This window comes from Lepidochelys kempii, chromosome 8, assembly GCF_965140265.1.
Source record: "Lepidochelys kempii isolate rLepKem1 chromosome 8, rLepKem1.hap2, whole genome shotgun sequence".
Classification (NCBI taxonomy): domain Eukaryota; kingdom Metazoa; phylum Chordata; order Testudines; family Cheloniidae; genus Lepidochelys; species Lepidochelys kempii.
The window spans coordinates 1,657,950-1,685,490 of record NC_133263.1 but is presented as its reverse complement, the minus strand read 5'-3'; the positions used below and the strand labels follow the sequence as shown (position 1 = coordinate 1,685,490).

Below are 27,541 nucleotides of genomic sequence, written 5' to 3'. Positions count from 1 at the left end.
TAGGAGCCCACACAGAGCATCCACCCGCCCCTGCGGTGCCGTGCAGCCGCCCTGCAGAGCAGTCAGCGTCTGCCTCCATGCGCTGCAGAGACTCCCCGACAACCAGGCCTTACTTCCTTTACTGACAGAGACTTATCAAAATTACAAAAAGTCATACAAAAAGAGGCCCCCCCAATTCACACCCCTGCCCAAGAAGGTGCACCTCTGCCCACTGGCACATGCAGCAAAGGGACAAGGGACAGCTGCCCACCTGGCCTGGGCAGGTGACAGCCTAACGCAAAACCCTTTTCCAAAGGGGAGGGATGTGCTGGGGCCTCCAGGCGATTCCCAGCCTGCCAGGGAGTTGGCCACACCACTGGGGGTGGGGGGTGAGGGGGACAACCATGCAGCTTATCAACAAACAGTTCTAGCAGCAGGAGGCTCGACAGCAGCCTCGAGCTGAGTCCTACTGGGATGGCCGCAGGGCAGGGCTCCTTCCCCCAGAGAGGCCATCCTGAGTGGTCAGATTCTGGTGACTGCTCCTCTCTGGCCACCAGACTTCTGAACACAGCCATCCGCCTCCTTGCAATGAGGGAGAGAGGCAGCCCTGAGATGGGTGGAGGGACTCCGGCGGCAGCCCCCGTGTTCTTGCTAGGCCAGCGGCTGCTGGGTACAAAAGCTCCCAAGGGCAGGGGCCGCTGGCAGCTGAGCTGAGGGTCACAGCACTGCCAGGAGCGAGGAAGCCCAGCCCAGGGAGTGGCCAGCAGGACGGAGCTTCCCTATCGCCAGAGGACAAGGGAAGTGCTTTGGCAGTGCAGAACATGGATGGGGAGGAGCCCCACCTCCCTGCCCCTTCCCAGGCCCTAGCCCAGGGCCCACTGGGAGCCCGTTATGCGTCATTGGGGAGGCCGAAGAGCTTGACGGTGCCTGCCTCCCGGCTGCTGTCATATTTGCCGTCTTTGTCATCACAGGCGAAGGCCAGCAAAGGTCTCTTTGGGTGCCAGGCCACCGTGAAGGTGGGGGACTCACACTGCACCTCCCACAGCTTCTCCCCTGCAGGAAAGACAGCATCAAATGAGCCAGGCCCAGGAGCAGCTGCAGGGGGAGAGACTGAGGGAATGCCCCCCTCCCTCCACCCTCCAGCTGCAGGAGGAGCGAGACCACCACCTTTCATGCTCCTTTCGTTCAGTGCTCCGAGACAAGGCGAGAGACACTGTACAGATTCCTAAAATAGATGCAATCGCCAGAATCTCTCCTGCGGCCCGCCCCTGCTGCTCCAGTCCTGCGCTCCCCGGCACACCGCTCACTACCCCTCCCTCCCAACCTACACCCCCCCACAGCCCTGCCACTGCCCTCCATCCAGAGCCACAGCCCACACCCACCATTCCTCCCCGGGCCACTGAACCCCTGAGCCATGGGCATGAGCAGTTACCTGTCTCCACCTCGGCAATGTCGATGAAGTGATCCTCAGACGCGGACGCCAGCATCTTCCCATCATGGCTAAAACTCAAGGTTCTCACGGGCCAGTCCAGCCTGCAGCACAGGGCGAGGAGACAGTGAGGGATTTCCCGTCTCAGTGCCGGGGGTGGGAACTGCACACGGGGCAGGGTCACCTACCTGGAGAAGCACCTCACACACACCAGCTCGTCCACATCCCACAGGCTGACCAGAGCATCTGCGCTTCCCGTGGCAAAGTACTTCCCCATGGGGTCAAACTTGATGCAGATGCAGTTCGAAGGGTGAGCATTGATAGACTGGATGGGCTTCAGCTCCGGGTAGCTGCAGACAGATGGGAGAGAGCAGAGCGGGTGAAAGAGCCAATTCACCAACACTGCAGGGTCCAAGTGCCCGCTACAGAGGGACGCCGCGTGCCCTGACCAAGACATCCGCATGCAGCTGGGCGGCAGAGATCCAAGACCTCATGCACCTAGCGTCAGTTTAAGTGGGCTACAGCAGCTGGATCGCTTCTGAGGGTGTCTGGCCCAGAACGGTGCGGCAATGTAAGAACGGCCAGACCGAGTCAGACCAAAGGTCCATCTAGCCCAGTATCCTATCTTCTGATGGTGGCCAATGCCAGGTGCTTCAGAGGGAATGAGCAGAACAGAGCAATTATTGAGTGATCCATCCTGTTGTCCAGTCCCAGCTTCTGGCAGTCAGAAGTTAGGGACACTCAGAGCACGGGATTGCATCCCTGACCATGTAACAGCCATTGATGGACCTATCCTCCAGGAACGTATCTAATTCTTTAAACATAGTTATAGTTTTGGCCTTCACAACATCCCCTGGCAGGGAGTTCCACAGGTTGACTGTGCGATCTATGAAGTACTTCCTTATGTTTGTTTCAAACCTGCTGCCAATTAATTTCCTTGGATGACCCCTGATTCTTGTGTTATGTGAAGGGGTAAATAACACGTCCCTAGTCACTTTCTTCGCACCAGCCATGATTTATAGACCTCTCTCATCTCCCCGAGTCCTCTCTTTTCCAAGCTGAGCAGTCCCAGGCTTATTAATCTCTGCTCATATGGACGTTCCAGAGCTCTCATCATTTTTGGTGCCTCTGTCTGTACCTTTCCCTAGCCTATTTTTTTTTTTTTTTTTGAGATAGGGCAACCACATCTGCACGCAGTATTCAAGATGTGGGCGTACTATGGATTTATATAGTGGCATTATGATATTTTCTGTCTTATTATCTACCCCAGTCCTAATATTTGCTAACCTTCCATTAGCTTTTTTGACTGCCCGGCACATTGAGCGGATGTTTCAGAGAACTATCCACAAGATCTCTTTCCTGAGTGGTAACAGCTAATTCAGACCCATCATTTTGTATGTATCGCTGGGATGCGTCCCAATGTGCATTACTTTGCCTTTATCAACATTGAATTTTATCTGCCATTTCGTTGCCCAGTCACCCAGTTTTGTGAGATCCCTTTGTAACTCTTCCCAGTCTGCTTTGGACTTAACTATCTTGAGTAATTTTGTATCACCTCCAAACTTCAATATCTTCATGAATGACTGGGGGAAAGGGGGTAAACAGTGAGGTGGTGAACAGCACAGGACCCAGTACAGATCCTTGGGGAACCCTGCCATTTACCACTTTCCATTGTAAAGTTGACCATTTATTCCTACCTTTTGTTTCCCATCTTTTAACCAGTTACTGATCCATGAGCGAACCTTCCCTCGTATCCCAAGACTGCTTACTTTGCTTAAGAGTCTTTGCTGAGGGACCTTGTCAAAGGCTTTCTGAAAGTTGAAGTACACTATATCCATTGGACCACCCCCTGTCCACATGCTTGTTAAAACCCTCAAAGAATTCTAATACATTGGCGAGGCATGATTTCCCTTTACAAAAGCCATGTTGATTCTTTCCCAACGTACCATGTTCATCTAGGTGTCTGATAATTCTGTTCTTTACTATTGTTTGCCTGGTACTGAAGTCAGGCTTACTGGCGTTTAGTTGCCAGGCTCATATCTGGAGCCTTTTAAAAAAATATTGGCTTTACAATAGCTGTCCGCCAGCCATCGGGTACAGAAGCTGATTTAAGCCATAGGTTACATACCACAGCTGGTAATTAAGCAATTTCACATTTGAGTTCCTTCAGAACTCTTGGGCGATACCTTCAGTCCTGATGACTTATTACTGTTTATCAGTTTGTTCCAAAACCTCCTCTAATGACACCTCAGTCTAGAACAGTTCCTCAGATTTGTCACCTAAAAAGAATGGCTCAAGTGTGGGAATCTCCCCCACATCTTCTGCAGTGAAGACTGATGCGAAGAATTAATTTAGCTTCTCTGCAATGGCCTTATCTTCGAGTGCTCCTTTAGCACCTTGATCATCCAGTGGCCCCACTGACTATTTTGCAGGCTTTCTGCTTCTGATATACTTAAAAACTAGTTTGTGTCTTTTGCTAGCTGCTCTTCAAATTCTTTGGCCTGCCTAACTATCCTTTTACACTTGACTCGCCAGAGTTTATGCTCCTTGCTATTTTCCTCAGCAGGAGTTGACTTCCAATTTTTAAGGAATGCCTTTTTGCTTCTAACCACCTCTTATACTCTGCTGTTTAGCCACAGTGGTATTTTTCTTTTTGGTCTTCTATTTTTTTTATTTGGGGTGCACATTTAGTTTGAGCCTCTGTTATGGTGTTTTTAAATATCTTCCATGCAGCTTGAGGCATTTCACTCTTGCGTTTCTTTTCATTTCTGTTTCACTAGCCTCCTCATTTTTGTGTAGTTCCCCTTTGTGAAGTTAAATGCTACTGCGGTGGGCTTCTTTGGCGTTTTCCCCCCTACAAGGATGTTGAATTTAATTACATCATGGTTGCTCGGGCATGTAGGAATTATATTGCTCGGGCATGTAGGAATGAAATCAGGAAGGCCAAATCGCACCTGGAGCTGCAGCTAGCGAGAGATGTCAAGAGTAACAAGAAGGGTTTCTTCAGGTATGTTGGCAACAAGAAGAAAGCCAAGGAAAGTGTGGGCCCCTTAATGAATGAGAGAGGCAACCTAGTGACAGAGGATGTGGAAAAAGCTAATGTACTCAATGCTTTTTTTGCCTCTGTCTTCACGAACAAGGTCAGCTCCCAGACTGCTGCGCTGGACATCACAGCATGGGGAGTAGATGGCCAGCCCTCTGTGGAGAAAGAGGTGGTTAGGGACTATTTAGAAAAGCTGGACGTGCACAAGTCCATGGGGCCGGACGAGTTGCATCCGAGAGTGCTAAAGGAATTGGCGGCTGTGATTGCAGAGCCACTGGCCATTATCTTTGAAAACTCGTGGTGAACGGGGGAAGTCCCAGATGACTGGAAAAAGGCTAATGTAGTGCCAATCTTTAAAAAAGGGAAGAAGGAGGATCCTGGGAACTACAGGCCAGTCAGCCTCACCTCAGTCCCCGGAAAAATCATGGAGCAGGTCCTCAAGGAATCAATCCTGAAGCACTTACATGAGAGGAAAGTGATCAGGAACAGTCAGCATGGATTCACCAAGGGAAGGTCATGCCTGACTAATCTAATTGCCTTCTATGATGAGATTACTGGTTCTGTGGATGAAGGGAAAGCAGTGGATGTATTGTTTCTTGACTTTAGCAAAGCTTTTGACATGGTCTCCCACAGTATTCTTGTCAGCAAGTTAAAGAAGTATGGGCTGAATGACTGCACTATAAGGTGGGTAGAAAGTTGGCTAGATTGTCGGGCTCAACGGGTAGTGATCAATGGCTCCATGTCTAGTTGGCAGCCGGTGTCAAGGGGAGTGCCCCAGGGGTCGGTTTTGTTCAATATCTTCATAAATGATCTGGAGGATGGTATGGATTGCACCCTCAGCAAATTTGCAGATGATACTAAACTGGGAGGAGTGGTAGATACGCTGGAGGGCAGGGATAGGATATTAGGAAAAACTTTTCCACTAAGAGGGTGGTGAAACACTGGAATGCGTTACCTAGGGAGGTGGTAGAATCTCCTTCCTTAATTAAGGTCAGACTTGACAAAGCCCTGGCTGGGATGATTTAATTGGGAATTGGTCCTGCTTTGAGCAGGGGGTTGTACTAGATGACCTCCTGAGGTCCCTTCCAACCCTGATATTCTATGATTCTATGCTATTACCAAGCGTTTACATTATATTCACCTCTTGGACCAAATCCTGTCCTCCACAGAGAACTAAATCAAGAATTGCCTCTCCTCTTGTGGGTTCCAGGACTAGCTGCTCCAAGAAGCAGTCACTAATGGTGTCTAGAAATGTTATCTCTGCATCCCATCCTGAGGGGACATGTACGCAGTCAATATAGGGACAGTCGAAATTCCCCATTATTTTCTGACTTTGTAGCCTCTCTACTCTCCCGGAGCATTTCACAATCATCATCACCACCCTGGTCAGTAGTATATCCTTGCTGCTATACTCGTCAGTCAAGCCTGGAATTTCTATCCAGAGAGATTCTATGGGACAGTTTGATTCATTTAAGAGTTGTTCTATATTTGACTCCACGCTTTCTTTCACAGACAGAGCCACTTCCCCCACCAGTGCGATCTACTCTGTCATTCCTATATAGTTCGTACCCTGGTATTACCGTGCCCCACTGATTATCGGCATTCCACCAAGTTTCTGTGATGCCGACTATGTCAATGTCCTCATTTAATACCAAGCACTCGAGTTCACGCATCTTAGTATTTACATTTCTAGCATGTCTATAGTTGTCAGTATTGAGTTGTCTGCTTCATGTGAGGTAACTGAATGGGACTCTTTCATTTGACTGTTTCTCCTCAGTTCCTACCTATACAGGCGAGTCTCATCTTACACTGCGGTTACATTCCACAGACAGCGTGTAAAGCAAAAATCACATATAGTCAAAATTACATTGAGTATAATGGCGGGAGGAATCGCCCACACTACAGGTACAGTATTTAAATTGTTACCTTTCTCTCTTTTGTTTTTGTTTTTGCCGACAGCACAAAGCTGAATTCACACATGTTAAATGCGCGTAAGATGAGAGTCACCTGTACTTTATCAACTTCTATCTTCTCCCCTTTACTAGGATATAGAGAATCCCTGTTCAGAGATCCTGCCCTAAGGGATGTCTCTGTCTGAACCATGTGCTCCTCCGTACCTGTCGGCTTCTCCCAGCCGTTAGTTTCAAAACTTCTCTACCACCTTTTAACACTACACAAGCAATCTGGTACCAGTTTGGTTTAGGTGGAGCCTAACCTTTCTGTATAGGTTCCTCCTTTCCCAAACCCCACCTCCCTACACCATCGTCTCATCCACGCATTGAGACCCTGCAGTTCTGCCAATCTCCCTGGCCTGGAGCGTGGAACTGGAAGCATTTCAGAGAATGCTACCATGGAGGTCCTGGACTTTAATCTCTTACCTAGCAGCCTAAATTTGGCTTCCAGGACCTCTCTCCTACCCTTCCTATGTCATTGGTACCTACCTGTACCATGTCCACCGGCTCCTCCCCAGCACTGCACATAAGTCTAGAGAGATCTGCAACCTTTGTACCTGGCAGGCAATTCACCATGTGGTTCTCCTGATCATCACAAACCCAACTAGCTATATTTCTAATGATCAAATCCCCCATTACTGTTACCTGTCTCTTCCTAATAACTGGGGCCCTGGAGGAGCACCACATCATCATCTGGAGGGAAGGTCCCAACTATGGGAATGTTTCCCTCTGGTCGAGCTTGATGTTCCTCTTCCCCGAGACTTTCCTCCTCCTCAGCAGCACAGAGGCGGTCAGACCGGGGGTGAGACCACTCTACTGTATCCCTGAAAGTCTCCTCTGGGTACCTCATTGCCCCCCTTAGCTCCTCCAGTTCAGCCACCCTGCTCTTAAGAGCCCGTAGTTGGTCTCTGAGGGCCCTGAGTTGCTTGCACTCAGTGCGCGCACACACCCCTGCCCACAAGGCCAGTAAGCATACATGGTGCAGTCAGTGCAATAAACTGGACAGCCCCCACTCGACTGCTGGACTTTGCCTGCATTATTTTTACTCTTGCGGGGTTTTCGGTTTAGGAGTACTGTTAGGTATATCTGCCTCTCTAAACTCCCCTGTTCGCCAGCTCTTCTAGTCACTTTGGAGCTGGCTTTTAAGTCCCTGTTCTCCCGAGTTAGCCCCTTCCCCTCATCAAGGGACCCTAAAGGGGTTAGGGATCACAGGACAGCAGAATAGAGCGTCATTAGGAAGCTCTCAGCCTCGCCTACCAGGAAACTTGTCTCAGCACACAGCTCCAAAACAGACCACACTATAACCTCAGCTACTGGCAAGGCTCTCAGTCTGTCACAAGAGCCATGCGAAGGAAACACAGCTGAGTGCAGAGAGTCAGAGCGAGGGTGCAGGGCAGGAGATGTAAGAGGCAGCCAGCCTGCCCATCCCATCCCTGCCACTGGAGACCATGCCGGGACATACCTGAGGATGTTGATGCAGCCGTTGCCATTGGTGAGGAAGAACATGTTGTTATCATTGTTCCAGGAAATCTCATTAACCTCAAATTTAAACTGCTCCTCGGCTTTGGAGCGATGTGTTTTGGCATCAATGAAGGTGACCACATCATCCTTATTCCCCACCGCAATGGTCTGGCCATCAGGACTCCAGCAGATATTAATGTTCTCTCCTGGAAGGGACGAGAATGCATCAGGTCCTACCATCACTCAGCACCATTACCAGGGGCAAGAGAACCACTCAGGTGCCAAAGATGGACTTTTGTATTTTTAACCCAAGCCCCAGGTCTGCTCTGCTAACCCTCTGCCTTAAGTGGCGAAGGCCAATGACATGACCAAGTTTAAATTTTAACAGCCTAGCTTTGCTTGACCAGCTGTGCCACAACTATGCAAGTTTTAAGGGAAATTAACTCCAACAGAACTGTGGCCTCAAAACAGAGAATCACAATTACTCCTGTTGCATGTCTCTTCCCCGTGCAAATCTCTCTGCAAAGCCATTGCTCCATGCTACATAGGTCATTCAACAAATCTTTTCATAGTACTGACACGGGGTGCTGGAAAAGTGTGTGTGGGGGAGACAGGGGGGTGCTGAGAGCCATTGAACCAAACTGTAAACCTTGTATATGATAAAAAACACTTCAAGCCAGGTTCCTGCACCTGTGTACTGACAACTAAACCTGGGAAGAAAAGGTGCATCAAAAACAGAAATGGGTGATGGAGACTCAACTTCTCTCCCTAACCTCTATCCCTTCTCCCTACAGCCACGCATGCTAGTGAGAGTTTCTACAGTGCCAGTGCTAACATAGACGGGTTCAGGTGTTTAACACTGTTTCACCTAACACTGCTCAGAGCTTGGCTGATGCCAGGCACAGATACAAATTCTCGCTGGAGGTAGTGTCATGTATGTTTACAATTGGCTAGCAAAAGCCAGAAAGATGCAATTGTCACAAAAACATCACGTAGAGGTCTCAGGGTTTCCTGAATTTGCTTCCAGTCCATGTTGGGAGCAGGATGCGTGTGCAAAGCGAGCAGTGTTTACAGCTGTCCTGAGACACTCTGGTCCCTCCTATCGCCTCATGTTATCACCCACCTTTGGTGTTCACGGTAGCAATGCACTTAGTGGTGCGGACGTCCCAAATACGGATGGTCTTGTCTCCAGACGCAGTAACAAAGAGGTCTGGGTTACTCGGGTGCCAGCACAGTTGATCCACGCTGTCCCCGTGGCCGCGGTAATTGTTCTCCTTCACCTAGAGGGAGACGACCGCCCAAGCCATCAGACAACCAGGCTCCGACGGATGCTGCCCCACTCACTCAGGAAACTGCCCCCGTGAGCTAAACAAAGACTACGGCCCCCATTTTACAGAGGGGGACCCGAGACCGAGGGAAACTAAGCGACTTGCCCAAGATCGCACACAAGTCTATGTGGGGGGGGGAATCAGGAAAGCCAACGCCCCCCCTCCCGCGCCCCGGACTAAGACTTGAACCCCGGGGGGCCTTTCTTTGAGGGGTGCTCGGCGGCTCGCAGACCTGTCCCAGGCGCAGCAAATGGGATCCCCCCACTCCCAGGGCCCGAGCCCCGGCCTGGGCTCGCCGGGCCGAGCCTGGGGGGCGGCTTCCCCTGTGCTGCCCGGGGGGCGGGGGGGGCGGGGCGGCTTCCCCTGGGACGTGACCCCGCCCCGCCGCTGGCAGCCCCGCATGGCGGATGGACGGGGACGGGGACGGGGACCCCCCCCGCGGCGCTGTGCCCAGCCCGATTGAACGGCCCGGCCCCGGCCCCGGCCCCGGCCCGCTCACCAGCCGGTCCTTCTCCAGCACGAAGACGCTCGCCGTCTTGTCGAAGGAGCCCGAGGCGAGCCGGCGGCCGCAGCAGCTCCAGGCCACCGAGTGCACCTTGGCCCCGTGCGCCGGGAACTCGCGGCTGCGCGTGTTGGCCCGGAACAGCTCCTGCATGGCGAGCACGTACGGGGAGAGCGCCATGGCAACCGGGCGCCCGGCAACCGCTTCCGGGGCAGCGGCCGCGGGGCCACGCCTTCCGCTTCCGGGGCGCCTCTGGCGCTGCGCGCGTCGGGGGCCAGGGTCACGGGCCGGAAGGGACGGAGGCGGCGGCGCGCTCCCGGCGCGGGGGCGGGGCCGGCGGAGGTGCCCGCGGCCCCCGCCCGTCTCCGGCGCTAGGCCCCGCCCCAGCCCCGTGCTGTGCTGGCCCCTGCGCCCCGGGGGTCCCCGGCGGCGGCCGCAGCTCCGCGCGGGGCGCTCCGCACCGGGACCGACTCCGGCCTGGGGGTCAGGCTCCGGCCCCCGGCTCCGGGACCGGGACCGGCCGAAGCGCCGCACGGCATTCAGCCCCCTCTTCAAGCGCAGGGAGCGGCTGGTGCCTGCCCAGACCCGCGTGGGCAGCCCCTCGGAGGGGTGCAGGTCCCCATCCCGGAGTTTCTGCCACCAGCCTGCAGCCCCCGATTTCCCGCTGCAGCCTCCCGGTGCCCAGGGGCGTCTGGGGGGCACCAGGAAGAAACCGAGGAGTCACCGGACTCGCTGTTAATTGAATACACCTGAGAAGTAGCCACAGAAAACGTCACACAGCTGCAGAGACCAACAGCCCGGGTAGCCAAAGGAGATTCGGGATGGTGCCCGCACATGGTGTGCTGCCTGGCCTGAGTCTCCAGGTCAGAAAGCTGGTTTGTTTTTACCAAGACTAGTTGCTCCTAACCAGAGGAGTAGTTCGTCTGCTCTGATTAGGCCTCAGCTGGCGTAGTGTGTCCAGATCTGGACGCAACATTTCAGGAAGGATGTGGACAAATTGGAGAGCGAGTCCAGAGAAGAGCAATAAAAATGATAAAAGGTCTAGAAAACAGGACCTTCTGGGGGAAGATTAAAAAGACTGGGTTTCTTTAGTCTGGAAAAGAGAAGACTGAGAGGGGACATAACAGTTTTCAAGTATGTAAAAGGTTGCTACAAGGAGGAGGAAGAAAAATTGTTTTGCTTAAACTCTGAGGGCAGGACAAGAAGCAACGGTCTAAAACTGCAGCAAGGGAGGTTTAGGTTGGAGATTAGGAAAAATTTCCTAACTGTCAGGGTGGTTAAGCACTGGAATAAATTGCCTAGGGAGGTGGTGGAATCTCCATCGTTGGAGATTTTTAAGAGCAGGTTGGACAAACACCTGCCAGGGACGGCCTAGATAATCAGTCCTGCCAGGAGTGCAGGGGACTGTAATAGAAGACCTCTTACGGTCCCTTCCAGTCCCTGTGAGTCTATATAGGATGATCAGCTGGAAGGAGGGGGCTGCTGGACTGGAGAGAGAGAGCAGCCTGAGCCCATGGGGACTGGGACAGTCCAGGCTTGAGGGCCCTAAGGCCTTTCTGTGCTAGGATCAGACACTCAGTAAACCCTCCTGTTTGACGCTGGCTGAGAGTCAGTGCAGTCCGTAGAGGGGCTTTGCATTGTTCCCTCTGGTTGGGGTAGTCCCGGGGGGCCAGCGAGCGCGGGGACGCCCTGAGGGGGCCCTCGGTGAAAGGCAGGCAGGCGGAAGGCTCCGAGGTGCAACCCGAAGAGCTGGGGGGACAAGAGCGCAACCTTCGCGGAAGGCCCTGACGCTCAAGGGGCTTGCTCCCCGGGGCCGTATGAGACGGGGATGCGGAGAAGCATTAGGCGGCCGGCCACCCACGCCTCACTGGTGCGGCTCTGGGGGAGTGGGTTAGCGTTGCTGGGCTGGTAGGGGTACCCGGTCTGCCCCAGCCAGGGAGCCGCGGTGGTCAGCAGAGGAAAGGAGGAAGAGGGCCTGGCCGGGGTGTCCCAGCCCTGTCTCCACCCCCGCGCACGCCCCTCCGGCCTTGCGGGGCTGAAGCCCCAGGCGCGGTGTGTGTTTGGGGGGGGGGACCCCAAAGTGCCCCCCTGCAAACAGCCGAGCGTGGTGCCCCCACCCCCCCCGGTCCAGGAACCCCGGGGTCTCCCTCGCACAACCCTGGGCCGCGCGCCCGCGGCTCGCTGCCGGGGCAGGCGCGTGCCCGAGGGGCCCCAGCCGCCGGGGGCGCGCGCGGAGGGAGGAGCGAGCGCGGGCCCCGCCCATCGTCCCGGCGGGGGCGGAGCCCGGGGAGCAGGCAATGGCCGAGGGCGTCATCCTCGTCCGCGACTCGGGCTCGGAGGGCGGCTGCTCCCCGCCCCGCCGGAAGAGGCGGCGGCCCCGGCCCCGGCCCCGGCCCCGGCCCCGGCGCGGCCGGCCGGGACTCGCGGTGAGTCACCGCGGGCCCCGTTACCCGGCCGGCCGGGCGGGCGCGAAGATGGCGGCGCTTCCGGCCGCGGGCTGGGCGAGGGGATGGCGGCCGGGAGGGGTCAGCTCCGGACCCCCCGCCTCGGGGGACCCCGCCCCCGTCCGAGCGCCCCGGCGGCCCGGCCACGCAGCGCGGGCAGCGGCTCTCCGTGGGGATGCGCTCGGCCCGGTGCGCTGCGCATGCGCACAGGAACTGAGCATGCTCAGTAGCATCTGTTGAAGCCACTGCCCTTCGCCCTGCCACGGGGGGCAGTCTCCTCCCCTCCCCCCCGCCGGGGCCACGTTCCCACGGGGGGCAGTCTCCTCCATTCCCCCCCCGCGCCGGGGCCACGCTCCCACGGGGGGCAGTCTCCTCCCCTCCCCCCCGCCGGGGCCACGCTCCCACGGGGGGCAGTCTCCTCCATTCCCCCCCCGCGCCGGGGCCACGCTCCCACGGGGGCAGTCTCCTCCCCTCCCCCCCGCCGGGGCCACGCTCCCACGGGGGGCAGTCTCCTCCATTCCCCCCCCGCGCCGGGGCCACGCTCCCACGGGGGGCAGTCTCCTCCCCTCCCCCCTGCCGGGGCCACGCTCCCACGGGGGGCAGTCTCCTCCCCTCCCCCCGCGCCGGGGCCACGCTCCCACGGGGGGCAGTCTCCTCCCCTCCCCCCGCGCCGGGGCCACGTTCCCACGGGGGGCAGTCTCCTCCCCTCCCCCCCGCCGGGGCCACGCTCCCACGGGGGGCAGTCTCCTCCATTCCCCCCCCGCGCCGGGGCCACGCTCCCACGGGGGGCAGTCTCCTCCCCTCCCCCCTGCCGGGGCCACGCTCCCACGGGGGGCAGTCTCCTCCCCTCCCCCCGCGCCGGGGCCACGCTCCCACGGGGGGCAGTCTCCTCCCCTCCCCCCGCGCCGGGGCCACGTTCCCACGGGGGGCAGTCTCCTCCCCTCCCCCCCGCCGGGGCCACGCTCCCACGGGGGGCAGTCTCCTCCATTCCCCCCCCCGCGCCGGGGCCACGCTCCCACGGGGGGCAGTCTCCTCCATTCCCCCCCCCGCGCCGGGGCCACGTTCCCACGGGGGGCAGTCTCCTCCATTCCCCCCCCGCGCCGGGGCCACGCTCCCACGGGGGGCAGTCTCCTCCCCTCCCCCCGCGCCGGGGCCACGCTCCCACGGGGGGCAGTCTCCTCCCCTCCCCCCCGCCGGGGCCACGTTCCCACGGGGGGCAGTCTCCTCCATTCCCCCCCCCGCGCCGGGGCCACGCTCCCACGGGGGGCAGTCTCCTCCCCTCCCCCCTGCCGGGGCCACGCTCCCACGGGGGGCAGTCTCCTCCATTCCCCCCCCGCGCCGGGGCCACGCTCCCACGGGGGGCAGTCTCCTCCCCTCCCCCCTGCCGGGGCCACGCTCCCACGGGGGGCAGTCTCCTCCCCTCCCCCCGCGCCGGGGCCACGCTCCCACGGGGGGCAGTCTCCTCCCCTCCCCCCGCGCCGGGGCCACGCTCCCACGGGGGGCAGTCTCCTCCCCTCCCCCCTGCCGGGGCCACGCTCCCACGGGGGGCAGTCTCCTCCCCTCCCCCCTGCCGGGGCCACGTTCCCACGGGGGGCAGTCTCCTCCATTCCCCCCCCGCGCCGGGGCCACGCTCCCACGGGGGGCAGTCTCCTCCATTCCCCCCCCGCGCCGGGGCCACGCTCCCACGGGGGGCAGTCTCCTCCCCTCCCCCCGCGCCGGGGCCACGCTCCCACGGGGGGCAGTCTCCTCCCCTCCCCCCGCGCCGGGGCCACGCTCCCACGGGGGGCAGTCTCCTCCCCTCCCCCCGCGCCGGGGCCACGCTCCCACGGGGGGCAGTCTCCTCCCCTCCCTCCCGCCGGGGCCACGCTCCCACGGGGGGCAGTCTCCTCCATTCCCCCCCCGCGCCGGGGCCACGCTCCCACGGGGGGCAGTCTCCTCCCCTCCCCCCCGCCGGGGCCACGCTCCCACGGGGGGCAGTCTCCTCCCCTCCCCCCCCCGCCGGGGCCACGCTCCCACAGGGGGCAGTCTCCTCCCCTCCCCCCCCCGCCGGGGCCACGCTCCCACGGGGGGCAGTCTCCTCCCCTCCCCCCCCCCGCCGGGGCCACGCTCCCACGGGGGGCAGTCTCCTCCCCTCCCCCCCCCCCGCCGGGGCCACGTTCCCACGGGGGGCAGTCTCCTCCCCCCCCCGCCGGGGCCACGTTCCCACGGGGGGCAGTCTCCTCCCCTCCCTCCCGCCGGGGCCACGCTCCCACGGGGGGCAGTCTCCTCCCCTCCCCCCTGCCGGGGCCACGCTCCCACGGGGGGCAGTCTCCTCCATTCCCCCCCGCGCCGGGGCCACGCTCCCACGGGGGGCAGTCTCCTCCCCTCCCCCCTGCCGGGGCCACGCTCCCACGGGGGGCAGTCTCCTCCATTCCCCCCCCGCGCCGGGGCCACGCTCCCACGGGGGGCAGTCTCCTCCATTCCCCCCCCGCGCCGGGGCCACGCTCCCACGGGGGGCAGTCTCCTCCATTCCCCCCCCGCGCCGGGGCCACGTTCCCACGGGGGGCAGTCTCCTCCATTCCCCCCCGGCGCCGGGGCCACGCTCCCACGGGGGGCAGTCTCCTCCCCTCCCCCCTGCCGGGGCCACGCTCCCACGGGGGGCAGTCTCCTCCATTCCCCGCCCACGCCGGGGCCACGCTCCCACGGGGGGCAGTCTCCTCCATTCCCCGCCCGCGCCGGGGCCACGCTCCCACGGGGGGCAGTCTCCTCCATTCCCCCCCCCGCGCCGGGGCCACGCTCCCACGGGGGGCAGTCTCCTCCATTCCCCCCCCGCGCCGGGGCCACGTTCCCACGGGGGGCAGTCTCCTCCATTCCCCCCCCCCGCCGGGGCCACGCTCCCACGGGGGGCAGTCTCCTCCCCTCCCCCCCGCCGGGGCCACGCTCCCACGGGGAGCAGTCTCCTCCCCTCCCCCCCGCCGGGGCCACGCTCCCACGGGGGGCAGTCTCCTCCATTCCCCCCCCGCGCCGGGGCCACGCTCCCACGGGGGGCAGTCTCCTCCATTCCCCCCCCCGCGCCGGGGCCACGCTCCCACGGGGGGCAGTCTCCTCCATTCCCCCCCCGCGCCGGGGCCACGCTCCCACGGGGGGCAGTCTCCTCCATTCCCCCCCCGCGCCGGGGCCACGTTCCCACGGGGGGCAGTCTCCTCCATTCCCCCCCCGCGCCGGGGCCACGTTCCCACGGGGGGCAGTCTCCTCCATTCCCCCCCCGCGCCGGGGCCACGCTCCCACGGGGGGCAGTCTCCTCCCCTCCCCCCCGCCGGGGCCACGCTCCCACGGGGAGCAGTCTCCTCCCCTCCCCCCCGCCGGGGCCACGTTCCCACGGGGGGCAGTCTCCTCCACAGGGCCATGTTCCCACGGGGAGCAGTCTCCTCCATTCCCTTCCCCCGGGGCCACACTCCCACGGGGGGCAGTCTCCTACACTCCCCGCTGGGGCCACATTCCCACGGGGAGCAGTCTCCTCCATTCCCTTCCCCCGGGGCCACATTCCCACAGGGGGCAGTCTCCTCCGCGGGGCCACGTTCCCACGGGGAGCAGTCTCCTCCCCTCCCCCCCGCCAGGGCCACGCTCCCACGGGAACTGTCTCCTCCACTCCTCCCCCCCCCCCCGCCAGGGCCATGTTCCCACAGGGAGCAGTCTCCTCCATGGGGCCATGTTCCCATGGGGAGCAGTCTCCTACACTCCCCCCCCCCCCCCGGGGCCACGTTACTGTCCCTGCAGCCAGGCCCCAGGCCCAGCGGGCAGCCTGTGCTGCATCTGACTCGAGTTGCCAACTTTCCAATTCCACAAAAATCAGACCATGCCGCCTGAGGGACTCAGGCCTGGATTCGCAGGCGGTGTCCTTCGGGGCTATGGGGTGCTGGGAGAGACAGCGTCTCTTGCCAGTGGTACAGGAGGGAGCAGATAAGTGATGAGCTAAGCACTTACCTCTGATCTTCAGAACAACTCTGCTGGGTAAAGTCCTACCAGCTGACAGGGGAGAGGGAGAGGGCAGAGTTACCCAGCCCCCCTGGGTTCCGGGGGATCCTTTGTCTGTTCCAGAGAGCTCAGAGGCTGAGCATCCAAGGCTTGTCTGATTGTGTAAAGAAAGCCGGAGCAGATGGTTGCTGAGTGGACAACACATCTCATCTGGAAGGCTGGCTGCCGTGGCCCAGCTGCCATCTCAGCTTGAATCCTCTGAAATTCTCGCCTCCCATGCCCAAGCAGCTCAGGGATCAAATCAATGCTCTTTAGCCCAAGGGATTTCTCTTGCCATCTCTGCAGTGCTCCCAGTGGAGCTCACAGGGCTTCCCTGGGGGCCGCTGTATCAGTCACAGAAGAGAAGGCAGAATATCTGCTCCTGCTGGAAGGGTCCTGGAGGTTGCACACAGTGAAATCCACTGTGCTGGGAGCTGGAGTGATCTGGGCCCCAGGTTAAGAGTCCTGCCCTTTCCTCCAAGGGTAGAAAGGGACGGGAGCAGGTCGGGCAGGCGGGAATGATCTGCTCCCGGAACTCAGGTGCCGCACGGCCGCCTCCAGAAGGAAGAGCCCAGGAATGAGAGTTCATTGTTCTGCAGCCAAACCTGCCACCAATGGTCGCTTCAGTCACTGCTTAGGACAGAGCCCTGGTGAACAGCTTGCAGGAAACAAGGCACCCAGACCCCCAGGGTGGATGTCACCCACTGGGGCTTTTCCAGCTCGAATAGCGTCAGTCCCCTGCCTCGCGGGGTGGCTTTTCTGGCAGGCTGATTAGCACTCAGCAGCTCCCCTGCCACCGTCTTACTGCAGCAGCCGTGGGTGCAACACAGACAGCAGCAGGCAGGCCCCTCAGCCTAGCACAGCAGCAGCCTGAGCTGCAGCCGTGTGGCGTCAAAGCTCCTTGTGTCCACTAGCAGGGAACCCACCCGCTCCACTGGCCACGCCTCGCCCCGTGTTTGTGGGTGCCGCGTGCAGATGTGTGCTCGCCCTCTGGACCAGTGCTGACACTCCCTGGACCTGGCCCTGGCTCGGAGGGCCTGCAAGGCATTGACAGACACTGCCCCACGGGAGCTGGCATGCTGTCTGAAGTAGAGCCCGGGCTTCTGCAAAGCGCTCTGGGGTCCTGGGGCCGCCCCTTGCCGGGGCAGTGGGAGGGATGAAGGGGGTCTGTGCTGATGCTGCAGGGGGAGGGAGGCACCACTGCTGGAATCCAGCCTCTGCCCCGTGTGCCCAGGTGGGGGCTGCAGGGCTTGGCTCGTGTCTGTTCTCAGGTGAGCTGCCGTCACTTTGTGAGGATTGGGGAAAACCCAGCCTCCAGCACCCTGCCCTGTCCCCTCAGCCATTCTGGCAGTGCTGATGGGGACATATGCAAAGCTCCAGCTGCCACGACCTCAGAGCTCCTGAGCCAGGGCACTGGGCCCCGCGTCCCATGTCCTAGTGCAGCCCTTGTGGCACTGCTTCTCCACTGCAGGAGGGGGCCCTGACCCCAAACTCTGCAGTGGCTGATAGCAGCAAAGAGCCGGCCGCCATCTTGGGTTTGGGGCAGGGGCTTGTTCACTGCTCGGACGCTGCCTGACAGCCAGTTTGCCCATCAGGGAGGGGCAGGGTTTGCCCCAGGGATTAGGACAAGGAAGCCCCCCCGGCTAGGCTTTTCCGAGCACAATTCAGACCGTTGCTTCACGCTGCTAGAGGCCGGGCGGGGGGGTTGCAATCTGAGCAGGGGATGGGCATTGCTTGCCACTAGCGTTCTGTGCGACCATGGGGAAGTCCTGTGCGCATGCCTCTTGCGATCCCGTGGGGCTGATGGGCATGCCCCACCTCCCCAAGGCCCTGCACCCGGGGATCGGGGGAGCCCAGCCCTTGTGCCCCCCTTTGCCGGCAGCACTAACCGCTGTCTGTCTGTCCCCAGGAGGTCATTGATCTGACCGGGGAGGACGAGTGTTCAGAAGCAGCTGTGCAGGATGACTTCGCTGTGATCGACCTGACCGAAGTGGAGGAGGAGCGTCCGGCCGACTTCCCCCTGGCTGATGCTGGCACTGCTGCCGGCATGGCATGCGCGTCGCCTCCCAGCCTCCCGGCCCTCGTGGACATAAAGCGTGAAAGGAAAGAGGTGGCAGACCAAGGCCTTGGGGACCCGTGGGATGGAGCACAGGAAGAGACGAAAGGCACCCACTTGGAAGGCTGCATCTCCCCCGTCTCCAGCTGCACGCACTCCGTCTGCGGCCCTGAGCTCAGCAGCACCACCATTAACAGCGACCTGGGCTCCTTGGCCAGCCTCCCACTGGACTCGGACGTGTTCTCCTTCTCTCCAGCCAGCAGCAGCAGCAGGAGGGCATCCTGGGACTGCTCCGCCGCAGAATCTCACAGTAGCAGCCAGCAAAAGGAAGACCCAGAACGCCTACCCACCGCCCCTACTCAGAGACAGTCCCCAGGCCTCTCCAGCTGCCCCCCAGCAAGCACCCCCAGGTCTCCAGAGCAGCCTTTGCTGGAGACAAGTAACCCAGTGCTGACTGCCGTGAAGCAGGAGCCCCCCGAGCCAGCCAAACTGCGGCCTGTCAATAAGGCTTGGCTTCATAAGCTGCGGTACTTCAGGAGGACTCCGGTGCATCACCTCTTCCTCCAGGGCATAGTGCAGGATGAGGAAAGCCGCCAGGTAACCTAGTGAGATCGCCCCGCCTCCGTGCCCAGGGCCAGTCATGGGCTCAAGCACAGGGGTGCTGAGAAGGTGCCACCCCTTCTCAAAGCGGGGCCTCTATCCTACATGGAGGTTGATGCTCTGGGCGCGCCCTCGGCATTTCCCTTCAGCCAGGCATACTGGGGTTGAGGAACGCTGCTCAAACATCCCATCCAGCGGCAAGGAGGAACCCAGGGGATTGCAAGCATTCTTGGGGGGCTACTAATGACTCGAGGGTTTGGGTCCCCTCGGCAATTCAGCCTGGAGGGAGCTCTGCTCTGGTTCCTCTTCTGCCTTTCAGTTACGCCTTTGTTTTTCCCTGTCCATTCCTCTGGCTGCCTTCTTCCCTCTCTCTGGATTCCCGCACTTAGCTCTGCTCTATGCTCAGCCCTTGCTCTGGCTTTGTTCAGACAATGGTCTTCGTCTGGCGGGAGGGCCCAGCCTGCTCTCCTCTGCTCCCGTATGCGGACACGGGGACCTCTCAGCAGAGTGGTCTGTGTGGTGAGAGAATGGGCCCGGGCAGCCCTAGCGAGCGCCAATCCCATTGCTGGAGCACTGCGTGCCGAGCAGACCGGCCCCCATCACCCCCTGCTGGGCCAGCCTGTGAAATCCGCCCTCCTAATTGGGTTTCAGCCCAGTTAGGGAAGTGCCTGGCTAGCCAGGAACCGAGCATCATGTTACCACAGGCCAGCAGAGGCCTGTTAAGGTGGCCCCTTGTGCCTGTGTGGCAGAGCAGTGCCGCTCCTGCAGGCTTGGAGGGGAGGAGGCTCATGCAGGCCAAGCCGTTCCATGGTCCTCGGGGCCTGGCAGACCCAGAGCCATGAGGCACTTGTGCTACCCAAGGGCCCTGGATGCGTTTTTTTCAGCTCCTAGAGATGGTTTGTTCAGCGTTTTCACTGCATGGAGACTGCGGGTTTGTGTGCTCGTAACCCTGGGGACAGCCCGGCCATGCACAACTGCCTTTGTGAGCTCCCCAAGGCCCACTGCAGGGTGTGACATGCCTGCAGCTGCGCCATTCGTTAGTCTTGATGCTGCTACGACACACTGAACAGAGAGGGCACAACGCTGCTCCTTGGTCTGGGTAGTTGTCCAAAGCTAGCCCCACCTCGGTGACTGGCACAGCCGCTTGCTACGGATTCTTCGCTTTCTCGTGCAGCCGAGAGCCCTGGTTATGGCGATTTCCTGGATAAGAGACCCCTTTAACAGCAACGGTTCTAGACCAGCCCCCCGAGTCCTAAATCAATTGTAACTTTAGGGTAAGGCTAAAACTGATTGACGCCTAAGGCACGTTTTAGTGCTGGTAAACTCCACCACCACCAGCCCTGCTCATCAGCAGGGACAAAGCACAACAACCGTGCATCTGTTCGTAAATGTAAAGGCAATCCAAATTAGTCCCAGCCTTGACTCCTGGCAAGCGGTGTATGGGGTTCCTAGTTTCACAAATGGGCTCTCCAGCCGAGGCTTCTTTGTCCCTTCACATGCCTTGCAAACCCGGTTCTAATATCTTATCGTCTTGACAGATCGCACAACGGAAGGCGCAGCCCATCCCCAGCAGAAAATTGAGCATGGTGTCCACCACCATGGAGGAGAACTTCCCCAAGGGGACCCTGCAGTTCCTAATGGACTTCGTGTCCTGCCACCATTACCCTCCAAAGGAGATTGTGTCCCATGTGATCAGGAACATCCTGCTGAGCTCAGAGGCTGGGGAGATGCTGAAGGATGCCTACATGCTGCTGATGAAAATTCAAATGTATGTGTTGCGTTTGCCTGGGTACCACCTGACCTGTGCTGCCTGGCTGGGGAGCAAGCTTCCCCCTTATAGTGCTGGCCCACCTGGTCTCCATGGCAGGGAAAGGTCTCCTTTTCAGCACTGTGGATAAGATGTCCTGTTAGAGACTAATGCCCCTCCTCTGTGGCTGGTACACAGATAGCCCTGCTGTGCATGCCCTTGGAGGATTGGAGGCTGCTGGCTGGTTCTACATACTAAATAGCTAGAAATGCAGGTGGGGGGGTGGGACACAGCGTGACCAGCAGGACGTGCTGGGTAAAATGGGCTTTGGGAACGTGGTTCTAACTACTTCGCATCTTAACTTTTTAAATCAGATGTGGCCCATTCTAACGCTGGCTTGTCTGACACAGAGGTGAGGGGGTTAAAACTCTTTGCTTCAAGGTGGAGAGGACCAGGCCATGCAAGTCAGTGCAGTGAGTCCGTATGGGAAGGTACCTTCCCTGAACTCCAAGCTAGTCCATTGTTCTGGACTGGACACTGCAGGTTCCTCTTTCTCCACAACGAGTTGAGAAGTCCTTAGAGGTCTTCAGCCTGTAGAATCTGTAGCCCAAGGGATGAGTAGTGTCCATGACCTCCAGAGCATGCAAGCTCCCTGGTCAGGCTGTTCTACACAGCCACAGGGGGGCACAGGGAGGAGGAGAAAGGAAATAAGGGAAATCAGAGCTGGAGGACACTGCAATACTAGGGTGACCAGCAGAGTGTAAAAACCTGGGGCAACAGGGTTACAACAAGTGACCTGGCAGAAGGGCTGCTGAGTTCTTGGGGTTGCTTTGCCTTTTGCCCAGGCTCCAGTTGTCCCACTGAAGAGTCAAGCAATTCAGTAACCGACTGCAAATACCTGTGTCATTTCAGGCTTCATCCGGCTACCGCCACAATGGTGGGATGGGACTGGGAGCTGCTACGGTATGTCATGGAAGAACAGGTACAGTCACGGTGTCCCGTGTGGGCGTGTATGTGCGGGGAGGGCAGTGGCCATGTATTTTTCTTGTGCAGAAGGTGGGCTCACACTGAATTTCACAAGCCCTCACAGTGCAGCAGGGGTACGTTGCTGGAGCGCCCTGCCTCCTTGCAGCTGGCGTGGGCCATTTCAACCAGCAAAGAGCAGCCTTTGGCTCTCAGCATCTCCAGCAAGGCCCTGTCAGAGAGACCCCTGCCTCCTCCAGCACCTGTAGGAAATCCAGCAATGAGCCCCAAGTAGGCTAGCCACACAAGCCCTACCAAGCACCACATTGGCAACTTGCCCAGAGCCTCAGGCTTCCCCTAATTTACATTAAAAACTCAGAGCGCAGCCATCCTTAATTCCTTCACTGAGGCAAAGCCCATGGTGACTGTGGGTCCTGGCAACACTTTATCTTCCTCCCGCGTGCCTGCTGGCTCAGACGGCTGTGGAGCAATGCCAGGTGGGACCAGGCACAGAATGCTGCAGCCCACACTTTGACGACCCATGGACAGGTGGGTTGAGCAGGTCCAGAGTCTAGTCTCCCAGCTTCTGGTCACAGCTCTGCCAGTGACTTGCTGAGTGAGCTCAGGCAAGGCCCTGTACTCTCTGGGACAGTTTCCCTATCTGGTGAAGAGGGTAATGGATCTACAGAGCTCCCAGGGGCTGTGTTTGGAGATCCTCAGCAAGGTGATGGAACCTTCTCCGCTCAACCACGTCGCCCTTGGGGTTGCCCCTTGGGCTAGCCAGGCAAGGCACGTCCTACTTGAGGAAAAACTACCTTGGCCTTCTTGCTTGAGCATATGTACTTGTCCCCATCCATCTCCCCCCTGGCCTCTGCCCCCCTAACCTTTGAGGCACCTAGAGTTCCCCTCGCCCGCTGAGCCCATCATATTGGCAGCCCTGACACGCCCAGGCGCCAGCTCTGAATCGCTCTGGGCCCACAGGAGGAGACGCTCCCCGGGCGCTTTCTGTTCCTGCAGTATGTGGTGCAGACCCTGGAGGACGACTTCCAGCTGAACCTGAAGCTGCGCTTCCTGCAAAAATCCATTGCCAAGGAGGTGCTTTCCTGTGACCGGTGCTTCAGCAACGTCACGTAAGGCGCGCCCCCCGCGGCCCAGCCACGTGCCCCCCGCGGCCCAGCCACGTGCCCCCCGCGGCCCAGCCACGTGCCCCCCGCGGCCCAGCCACGTGCCCCCCGCGGCCCAGCCACGTGCCTCGGCTGTAAGGCAGGGGCACTAAGAACCCTGATCTCCCAGGACTCACTGCAGAGAGCTTGGGGGCCAGAGATCATGTACCTGGCCCATGGGGGAGGTTCGTATCAACAGCTGCTGGGAGGAGACTGGGGATGCCTTGCACTCAGGCTGGCCTGCTTTTTCCCAAGGACTGGGAAACAAACAGCCCTGAGAACAGGAGGAATTCGTACTGCTCCGCTGGTGGCACAGGGTTTATAAATCGTCATGTGGGTCCCACCCCTGGGAGCATCTCAAATGTGTCCTGCCCCATGTCCCACACTTGGTCTGTCCTTCTGTTCCAAGTGGACCTCGGGGTCTGAATGTGCAGATGGAAAGCCAGGCCCTTGTCCTAACTAACATTCACATTTCCATCCCAGGGAGGTGATTGAGTGGCTGGTTGCTGCGGTTACTGGACTTGGATTTTCCCAGCCCCGAAAGCAGCAGCTGAAAGCACCATGTCCCTCATCAGAAGCTGACGGTAGCATCGCCTCACGTGGGCCAGACTCTGCACAGAATGACAGTGAAACTGGGCAGGCAGAGGCCGTCCTACCAGCTTTCCTTTCCCAAAAGTGAGCCAAGGAGGCATTAACTCTGTCACTAAAGGCTACAGAGCTGGGCTCCTCTCAGACTAGGAAAGACACAAGCTAGCAAGTATCTCTAGTCAAGAAAGAAAAGTGGTGCTTGCAACCTGGGTGCCCTGCTTGCCAGCAGCTTAGGTTCAACCTGACCATGTTTAGGCCCCACTGTAACTGATCCTACCACCTGACTGGAAGGGAGCCACTTATGCAGCAGGGAGCCTGCCCTGCCTCAGAATGGCCCCAGGAGATCATCTGACAATCATACATTGGGGCAGGAAGCCCTTTGCTAGAGCAAACAGGCTGGCAGGAGCAGCAGCTATGCAGGCTTCACCTTGCTGCCCTGCCACTGTGCCTCCCGCCTGACCTTGAGGAACCTCAGCCCTTACCTCTGCTTCCAAGGATGCTAGGCAGAGCGGTGCTTTTGTGCAAGATAACCAGTGTCCCCTAGAAACTGGACTGAGCCCACCTACTCAATCCCCATAGGCCCTTGACAGTCCAGTGGTACCACGTTTACACTGTCTGCTGGGGGCACATTTGAAGCAGAGCTCAACTCTTGGTCCTCTGGATTCTCTGAATGGGGGAGGCGGCCTATGCTGTTATGCTTCAGACACAGGCAGACGCCTTGGGAAGAAGCCCCACCTGTCGCCTAACTCTTGTTCTCTGGCCTAGGGTGGTGCTGCTTCTCCAGAGGATGCTGTCCATAGCCGTAGAGGTGGACAGGTCTCCCAATTGTAGCACCAATAAGATTGCCAATGTGATATTTCTATACTTAGTGAACATTCCTCTGAGGAGCCAAAGGTGAGAGAGACCGATCCATTGTTCCTTCTTGCTGGGGCTGGTTTGATTCCTGTGCTTACCCCCAAACCCATCTGCAGCTAACAGCTTAGCTAATTGGAACACACGTGGAGAGGCAGAATAGCCCCTAACAAGTGAAGCGGTGGCCAGCATGGGGGACTTAGAAAGACTGGGATGGACAGACCAGAGCTGATTTTGATAATCACATCAAGGATCTGAGACAGCCCTACTGTGATTGGCTCCATCTTCCCCGGTTCTGTTGCGGGGAGGGGATACCCACCCTGACTGCACCAAGAAGAGAGAGTACACTGGTGTTCAGACAATCAGGGTCATGTACTTGGGCAGGTGAGGCCTGCATAGTAGTGGCAACTGGGGGCAGAGATCAGTGCAGCACCTAAAGCTTTAGGGCGACCCATTTCAGTTTCCCTCTGTAAAAGAGCTGTAAAGCCTAGGCTCCAGGTCCTGTCTACCTGATGGTTTCAGCCAGCCAATCAACTCTTACTTTCCTGACCCGCCATGGACAGAGCTGGGTCCTGAGAACCAGGCTAGCCAGACTCCATGTCTTCCACAGACTAGAGCCCAGATGTGCTCCCAGTGAGTGTTAGAAGCAGCCCTGCTGAGGAACACTCTTGGTGCTGCCCGTGGGTCCCCATCGATCCCACACGTGAAAGCACGTTAGGGACTCGCTCAGAGCAGGGCTAAACCTCATTTCCATCATGCATTGAGAGGACTTAAGCACGTGTTAACACTGGACATCTGACCAACCCTCTTCCCCCTTGTTCTCCTGGGACTTTAAGGGTGCTGCCCACCCCTCAGCAGCTCTTCCCCTCCTTTCAGTCATCCGTGCAGAGGCAGCCTCCAGCTGGCTTTCTTGGGGGAGGAGTGACTAGCCAGGAAAGCTGTTGGCACTTCCCTCTCACCTTTGCTGCTCCAGCAGGGTAGCATGGGGGCCGAGCAGAATGCCCCAGGCACTTAGTTCTGTCTAAAAGCCTCCCCTCTTCTGGTGCTAACCCCCCATTAAAATAAATTTAAAAACCACTTGGTTGTGGCATAGACTGCAGCGAGAGCAACGGGCAGCATGGTCCGGGCAGCCCCTTCCTTGCTACAGCAGACCCAGCACGGTCCTGCAATCTTTCATCCTGCTTGGGGCACCAGTGGTCCCAGCGCTGGTCTGGCCGAGGTGAACACAGTCCAGGCTTACCGGTACTGCTGGGGGCTCGTCCCCGCAGGACCTGCTGGGGGCTCGTCCCCGCAGGACCTGCTGGGGGCTCGTCCCCGCAGGACCTGCTGGGGGCTCGTCCCCGCAGGACCTGCTGGCTGGTACGTCACCCAGTCTCAAGGCAGTCCGGCTGTGCTGCGCTCGGCAAGGGCAGACTCTCCTGCCCAGCCTGCTTTCCTGGCTGAAGGGACTGTCTTGACCTGGAGTAAACACGGGTGGATCCTAATGAAGTGAACAGCTGGGGCAGGCTGACGGGCTAACGAGCGTCTTGGTAACTAGGCTGGCTGCCGGGCTTGTGCTCAGCACTCCAGAAGCCCTGAAAATGGAGTTCCATTGTTGCACGCTCCTTCCCTATCGTCGCCATGCCAGTATCCCCTCAGCATGCTTGGCCTTGGGCTGGGGCAGGTGCTGGTGGCTCACAGGCTGCCCTAGCCTCTGCTTCCCTCTCCATTCCCTTGTTACTCTCGCTCCTTTCTTCCAGGGAGGCCTTCTTAAACAGCATGGAGAGCCAACTCCTGCGCTGCAAAGTGCTGGAGCTCCTGTTCCACCACAGCTGTGCCATACCAGCCTCCTTGCCCTTGTCTCTGAGCAAGATCCTGCATTTCCTGAGCTGCCATTCTCTGCTGCTGCAGTATCAGGTATCGCCCTCCTCCTCCTTCCCTGCCCTGGTCTTTCTTAGAGACCCCTCCTGGTAATCAAAGCTCTGCTCTTTGCACAGGACCACGAAGTAACGTGGCAAAGATGGGATGAGATGCTTCAGGACTTGATTTTACTGTTGACAAGTTACCGCAACGTTTTGCTGGGTAAGCAGCCTCTGTTAATGGCCTAGCAGCCTAGCCCAGCCTTAGTGTGTATGCTCTGACCCAGAGGAGCCAGACCACCCACGGCCCCCTTCACACCAAAGCAGCTGCAACCTCACTTTTCAGTTCCAGAAAGCTGCAGCATCTCCTGCTGGGAGCGGCTTGGAGTACAGTACATGAGAAACCAGGCAGGCTCATCTCCAAAGGAACAATTCTACCCCATGCCACCAAAGTCAAACTCCCAAGAATTAGCCTGTTCCCAAAGGGTTTGCAGCACAATGCGTTCCTAGTTATTCTGTAAAGGGCTCAACCTGCAGTGCCCTCCCTGGGCAACCCTCTGGGTGGTGTGCAAGCCAGCTCTGCAGAAAGACAGGGCTGATAGGTGAAAGCCCTGGCTCAGGTGGGGAAGGGAAAGAAGGGGAAGACACTAGATTAATCTGGAAACAATAGAGGCTTAAGGTCTAAAATCTGATTTTTGGGACAGTTACAAAGGCCTCTTCCCTGCTAGGAAACTACTTTAATGTACTTCTCCACACTGGTGGGCTCTGCATTCACACCCCCATGTGCATTTAGTAACTATTAAACCTGACACCACCTACACACACACACCCCTCCTCCTCGGTCCTAGCCTCCCAGAGCAGAGACTTTTCCAGGCATGTTAGGCAGCTGGCAAGCAGGAGAGTCTTCTGACAGTGAAAGAGGGGTGTTGTAAATCTCTGTGGGGCTGGAACTCTCTCCTACTTTGCAGAACACGGGGCTGCTCAGAGTTGGGGGATGACACATTGCAACGGAAAGTCAGCTCCAAGCGTAACCCTGGGATGCATGCCACTTTTCCTACTGGTTCTGTGCGATCACTCTTCACCATGGGGCATGTACTGACTTCAACTGGAGCGGGGTCAGACACTGCCCCATAACTGCCTTGTACTAACAAGTTGACCTTACCAGCATTTCCTTTTGCAGGACACTTAAGAAGTTCACTCAGTGAGCGGATGGATTTAATCATTTCAAATGCCAAACCCCAGCTACAGGATAATGACAGTATCACCACAGTGGACATTGAGCTGCATGTCAAGGACTTCAGCAGCTGGCTGCTGCAGATCCTGGGGAAGCCCCTTCCCCCGCAGATCAAAGACAAGGTGTGCGTGCTTCAAGCACTGCTGCTCACCGCTGCTGCCACCACCTGACAGGAAAAGGATGCTCGCGAGGGAGCTGTGGACCTGGCTTTCAGTGCCAGGCAGCAGCCTGGTCAAACATCAGTTGCCCCACTATTCAGTTCTGGTCATATAGTTTGTGGACCTAGGAGTCTCCTACCCTCCTCTGAAATCTGCTTCTCCTTGTGCAATCTGTGTATAGTTTTTTTTCAATTAAATTATTTTCCTGCTT

At 58.7% G+C, this 27,541-nt stretch overlaps 2 protein-coding genes across 5 annotated transcripts; one reads left to right on the top strand and one right to left on the bottom strand.

The window, feature by feature from the left end:
- Positions 1–9,982, bottom strand: THOC3 (THO complex subunit 3). The gene is made up of 6 exons (XM_073355164.1): positions 9,692–9,982; positions 8,988–9,144; positions 7,866–8,070; positions 1,597–1,758; positions 1,412–1,512; positions 1–1,032 (listed from the first exon to the last, which is right to left on the bottom strand). Exons 1-6 carry the CDS (start codon positions 9,872–9,874, stop codon positions 869–871), a joined length of 972 nt encoding a protein of 323 aa, XP_073211265.1. The 5' UTR covers positions 9,875–9,982; the 3' UTR covers positions 1–868.
- SIMC1 (SUMO interacting motifs containing 1) lies at positions 9,931–27,541 on the top strand. Of its 4 annotated transcripts, none has more exons than XM_073355160.1 (10): positions 9,931–10,557; positions 18,041–18,784; positions 20,326–20,555; positions 21,447–21,516; positions 22,479–22,627; positions 23,144–23,335; positions 24,014–24,142; positions 25,840–25,996; positions 26,077–26,161; positions 27,119–27,541. In XM_073355160.1, exons 1-10 carry the CDS (start codon positions 10,516–10,518, stop codon positions 27,340–27,342), a joined length of 2,022 nt encoding a protein of 673 aa, XP_073211261.1. In that variant the 5' UTR covers positions 9,931–10,515; the 3' UTR covers positions 27,343–27,541. The 4 variants fall into 4 exon arrangements, with proteins under 4 accessions (XP_073211261.1, XP_073211264.1, XP_073211260.1 ...); XM_073355163.1 differs by having other exon boundaries at positions 9,931–10,828; XM_073355159.1 differs by lacking the exon at positions 9,931–10,557 and adding an exon at positions 11,933–12,120.

What these genes read in the sequence shown, in the direction of transcription:
- SIMC1 (XM_073355159.1), top strand. Translation starts at nt 11,992, where the DNA reads ATGGCCGAGGGCGTCATCCTCGTCCGCGACTCGGGCTCGGAGGGCGGC. An exon ending in CTGCTGATGAAAATTCAAAT is followed by an intron (nt 20,556 to 21,446) that starts GTATGTGTTGCG and finishes GTGTCATTTCAG; the next exon opens with GCTTCATCCGGCTACCGCCA. An exon ending in GGTATGTCATGGAAGAACAG is followed by an intron (nt 21,517 to 22,478) that starts GTACAGTCACGG and finishes CTGGGCCCACAG; the next exon opens with GAGGAGACGCTCCCCGGGCG.
- THOC3 (XM_073355164.1), bottom strand. Translation starts at nt 9,874, where the DNA reads ATGGCGCTCTCCCCGTACGTGCTCGCCATGCAGGAGCTGTTCCGGGCC. An exon ending in TGCTACCGTGAACACCAAAG is followed by an intron (nt 8,071 to 8,987) that starts GTGGGTGATAAC and finishes CGTCCCTTCCAG; the next exon opens with GAGAGAACATTAATATCTGC. An exon ending in CATTGCCGAGGTGGAGACAG is followed by an intron (nt 1,033 to 1,411) that starts GTAACTGCTCAT and finishes TCTTTCCTGCAG; the next exon opens with GGGAGAAGCTGTGGGAGGTG.